This window comes from Mastomys coucha, unplaced genomic scaffold, assembly GCF_008632895.1.
Source record: "Mastomys coucha isolate ucsf_1 unplaced genomic scaffold, UCSF_Mcou_1 pScaffold5, whole genome shotgun sequence".
In the NCBI taxonomy this organism is placed as follows: domain Eukaryota; kingdom Metazoa; phylum Chordata; class Mammalia; order Rodentia; family Muridae; genus Mastomys; species Mastomys coucha.
This window is the reverse complement of record NW_022196911.1, coordinates 51,100,102-51,104,334: the sequence shown is the minus strand read 5'-3', so window position 1 is coordinate 51,104,334 and position 4,233 is coordinate 51,100,102. Positions and strand designations below refer to the sequence as shown.

The following is a 4,233-nucleotide window of genomic DNA, read 5'->3' as shown; positions in this document are numbered from 1 at the left end:
GATGTTTTACCTCCTTTTAGAACATCCTGTATCCTAAAAAGCTTTCATCCAGGATGGGAAGTTTAATCCCAGAGGAACTTGCTACACCACACTAACCTAAATTCTCACTCTTGTGTTGGCACAAGTAAGCTCCATATCCTGAAGCTTGTTTCCTGCCTTAAGACCATTTACTGGTTAAATCCTTCCCTAAACCTTTTAGATCTTGGTCTCAAAGGCATATGCTGAAATAAGCCTTCTTTGACTTCCTTTGTAAGATAGTATATAGAAGCATTATAATTATTAATTTACTTGTACATTTTCAGATACCCTAACAATAACAAACAAACAAACAAATAAGTAAATAAATAAATAGCTCAGTGGAGCACAGGTGGCCATTGGCTGTGAGGGTTCATTTTCCCTGGCAACTTGATTGAGTTTGAATCACCCAGGAGACAATCCCTGGCTATGTCTGTCAGGGGCATTCCAGAGAGGTTTTACTGGGGAGGGAAGATCTTCCCTGAATGTGGAAGGTACCATCCCATGGAGTAAGGTCCAGGACTGAATAAAAAAAGGAAAAATATGAACTGAGCATCAGTATTCATCTCTCTGCTTTCTGACTGTGGCTGCAGTGTGACCAGCTCCTCCACGTGCCCTGTGGCCGTCCCCATCACAGCAGACTGTTGTAACCTGCCTTAAACTGTGAGTGAGAGTAAGTCCTTCTGATTCCACCTTTTCACTTTTTAAATACTGCAGTTATTTGTTTGTTTGTTTTCAGTTTGGCTCAACTGCTTGTGTGTGTGTGTGTGTGTATATAATGTGTGTCATGGCACATGTGTGGAGGTTAGAAGATAACTTGTGGGAATTGGTTCTCCTAACCTGTGACTCTCAGGGATTCAACTCAGGTGGCCAGACTTTGTGGAGAGCTTTCATCCTGAGCCATCTCACCAGCCCCATAAGTCCTTCATGTAAGTTGCTTCCATTGGGTGTTCTGTAAAAAGCAATAAGGGGCTGGTGAGATGGCTCATCGAGGAAGAGCACTGACTGCTCTTTGGAAGGTCATGAGTTCAAATCCCAGCAACCACATGGTGGCTCACAACCACCCATGATGAAATCTGATGCCCTCTTCTGGTGCATCTGAAGATAGCTACAGTATACTTACATAATAAGTAAATAAATCTTTAAAAAAAAAAAAAAGCAATGAGAAGAATGACTAACAAGTTTATGTTTCCATAAAGTCTAAGACAGCACAGGACATCTAGTAACTCTATAGAAGTGCATGATGATCAAAACAAAATAAATAAATGTAGTGGAGGGAGAGAAAAGAGGAGAGGAAAGAAAAGAGGAGAGAAGAGAAGAGGACAGAGACAGACAGACAGACAGACAGACAGTGTCTTAGTCAGGGTTTCTTTTCCTGCACAAACATCATTACCATGAAGCAAGTTGGGGAGGAAAGGGTTTATTCAGCTTACATTTTCCACATTGCTGTTTATCACAAGGGAAGTCAGGACTGGAATTCAAGCAGGTCAGGAAGCAGAAGCTGATGCAGAGGCCATGGGAAGATGTTCCTTGCTGGCTTGTTTCCCCGGGCTTGCTCAGCCTGCTCTCTTATAGAACCAAAGACTACCAGCCCAGGGATGGCACCACCCACAAGGGGCCCTACCCCCTTGATCACTAATTGAGAAAATGCCCCATAGCTGGATCTCATGGAGACACTTTCCCAACTAAAGCTCCCTTCTCTGTGATAACTCTAGCCTGTGTCAAGTTGACACACAAAATCAGCCAGTACAGACAGACAGACAGAGGGGTAAAGGAGTAGGAGAGAAGGGAAAGAGACAGAAACAGGAAGATACAGAGACAGGCAGAGATGGGGGGGGGAGTCAAACAAACAAACAGAAGGAGGATGGAGAGAAAGAGACAGGAGAGAAACAGCAAGAGGCAGAAAGAGGAGGGAGGGAGCTCTGATGATCTGGTCCAGAAACCCACTTGCTTTTCTGAGCTGCTGAGAGAGATTGTTAGGCAAGGCTAAAACCTAAAAGCTGATTTTCAGCCACTGAGATCCCCAAAATCATATGTCTCACGCTTTTCCCAGAGAGCCCTGATTGCCCAAAGGAACAATATAATCGGAGAAATCTATTGGTCTTCCACTCTTTGACAGGACGTAGAGCTAGAGCGATCAGAGAGCAATGGAGACTGGCTCAGCAGTCAGGCTCTTCAGCCCTTCCTGTGTTCTCCCCAGAGCCCCACAACTCTGAGGCTGGCCAGGCTGGGAGTGTTCACTCCTCAGGTGGCTGCAAGCAGTTCACTCAGTGTGAGCTGATTCTCTGGCTGCTTCCAAGTCACAGGGAGGTCCCTCCTCTCTTGCTCCCCAAACACAAAGCTCTCACACCAACCTGTCTGGCTCTCCCACAGTGCAGCTTAACATACTCATTGGCCTAGAGCGTGCCGGGGGCGGGGCTTGGGTGGTCCTCAAAAGGCATTAGCTGCGTGAGAGGAGAGCTCTAGAGGCTGATGCTGTCCTTTCACTCTCTCAGACCTTCTTCAGGAGCCTCTGCTTTCAGACTCCTTCTGGCTCAGCTTAGGACAGAGCCCCAAGAGCAAGAGATACCTGTGGTTGTGGATTTTAAGCTCAGTAATGGGAAAGCTTGAAAATGCTTCCTGGATCCACGACCCCCTCATGAAGTACTTGAACAGTACAGAGGAGTACTTGGCCTACCTGTGTGGACCCAAGCGCAGTGACCTATCCCTTCCGGTGTCTGTGGCCTATGCATTGATCTTTGTGGTGGGGGTGATGGGCAATCTTCTGGTGTGCCTGGTGATTGTCCGACATCAGACTTTGAAGACACCCACCAACTACTATCTCTTCAGCTTGGCGGTCTCAGACCTGCTGGTCCTGCTCTTGGGGATGCCTCTGGAGGTCTACGAGATGTGGCACAATTACCCCTTCCTGTTTGGGCCGGTGGGATGTTACTTCAAGACAGCCCTCTTCGAGACTGTGTGCTTTGCCTCCATTCTCAGTGTCACCACGGTTAGCATTGAGCGCTATGTGGCCATCGTCCACCCATTCCGAGCCAAGCTGGAGAGCACGCGGCGACGGGCCCTCAGGATCCTCAGCCTAGTCTGGAGCTTCTCTGTGGTCTTTTCTTTGCCCAACACCAGCGTCCATGGCATTAAGTTCCAGCACTTTCCCAATGGGTCCTCTGTGCCTGGCTCTGCCACCTGCACAGTCACCAAGCCCATGTGGGTATATAACTTCATCATCCAAGCTACCTCCTTCCTCTTCTACATCCTCCCGATGACCCTCATCAGTGTCCTCTACTATCTCATGGGACTCAGGGTGAGTATCGAGGGGGTGACTTGGGGCAGCATCCCACCTTTGTTGCCCATTCTGAATTCAAAGAAAGACTTAGGATGGAATCAAGGAGAGGCGCAGGGGATAAGGTTAAGTGGGCAATTAAGAAGCAAGAGCTTATATGTATGTAAAATAGTTGCATATAAAAATCCCATACATGTACTCAAGATTTATCTCGCAAGTAAAATCGGCTTAGATTCCTTTTGAACAGGTGGGAATTGCCACCGATTAAACAGAGTAAAGCCACAACTCTATTACTCTCTTTACTTGGTGTTGCTTATTCTTTTCATGCTTGTCCCCCTGTGTTTCTAAGACGGTGCAAGACAGCTTCCTAGGGGTATCAATGGGGATACAACTCATGGGAGAATCTGACTCCAGGGACTGGAGGAGAAGCTTCACTTTAAATGTGTACATGCGATACAGGCTTAGAGGATCACATTCTGGGGGGATGCTTCCACAACCTGCTGCCTCTTTGCTGCCTGTGCTCCAAGTTTTTCTCTGAACCAACCTGTCTTGAGGATATCATGAACTCTTCCTACTTTCTGATCTGAGACAGATATATAGCAGTGAAGGCAAATATATCTTTGTGGCTGTATTGACCTTTGATTGAAATATCAAATTAAATCCTGTGTGTGTGTGTGTGTGTGTATATATATATATACAGAGACATATATCTATGTATACCTTGAAACCAGTTTTATGGCAGGTAGGGATATTTAGGGATGGAAAAGTAAACAGAATTCATAAGTTAGAGCAGTAGAGGTGTGATTAAGAGACATGTGAGTTTCTGAGGAAATCACTCTGTTTCCCCTGCACCTTACAATCAGAGGCTCCTTCTCTAAGCTTGTGGCGATAAATATTTTTTCTCATTTTCTCTGCTTCTAAATTACTTGAGAGAATCTGTT

The 4,233-nt window shown here is 46.1% G+C and overlaps 1 protein-coding gene across 1 annotated transcript in view; it reads left to right on the top strand.

The window, feature by feature from the left end:
- Positions 1-2,494: 2,494 nt before the first annotated feature.
- Nmur2 (neuromedin U receptor 2) overlaps positions 2,495-4,233 on the top strand; it is a 15,751-nt gene continuing 14,012 nt past the window's right edge. The window contains exon 1 of the mRNA XM_031351905.1: positions 2,495-3,313. Within this exon, the coding sequence (XP_031207765.1) occupies positions 2,612-3,313 (702 nt within the window). The 5' untranslated portion in view covers positions 2,495-2,611. The remainder of the gene's footprint in view (positions 3,314-4,233) is intronic.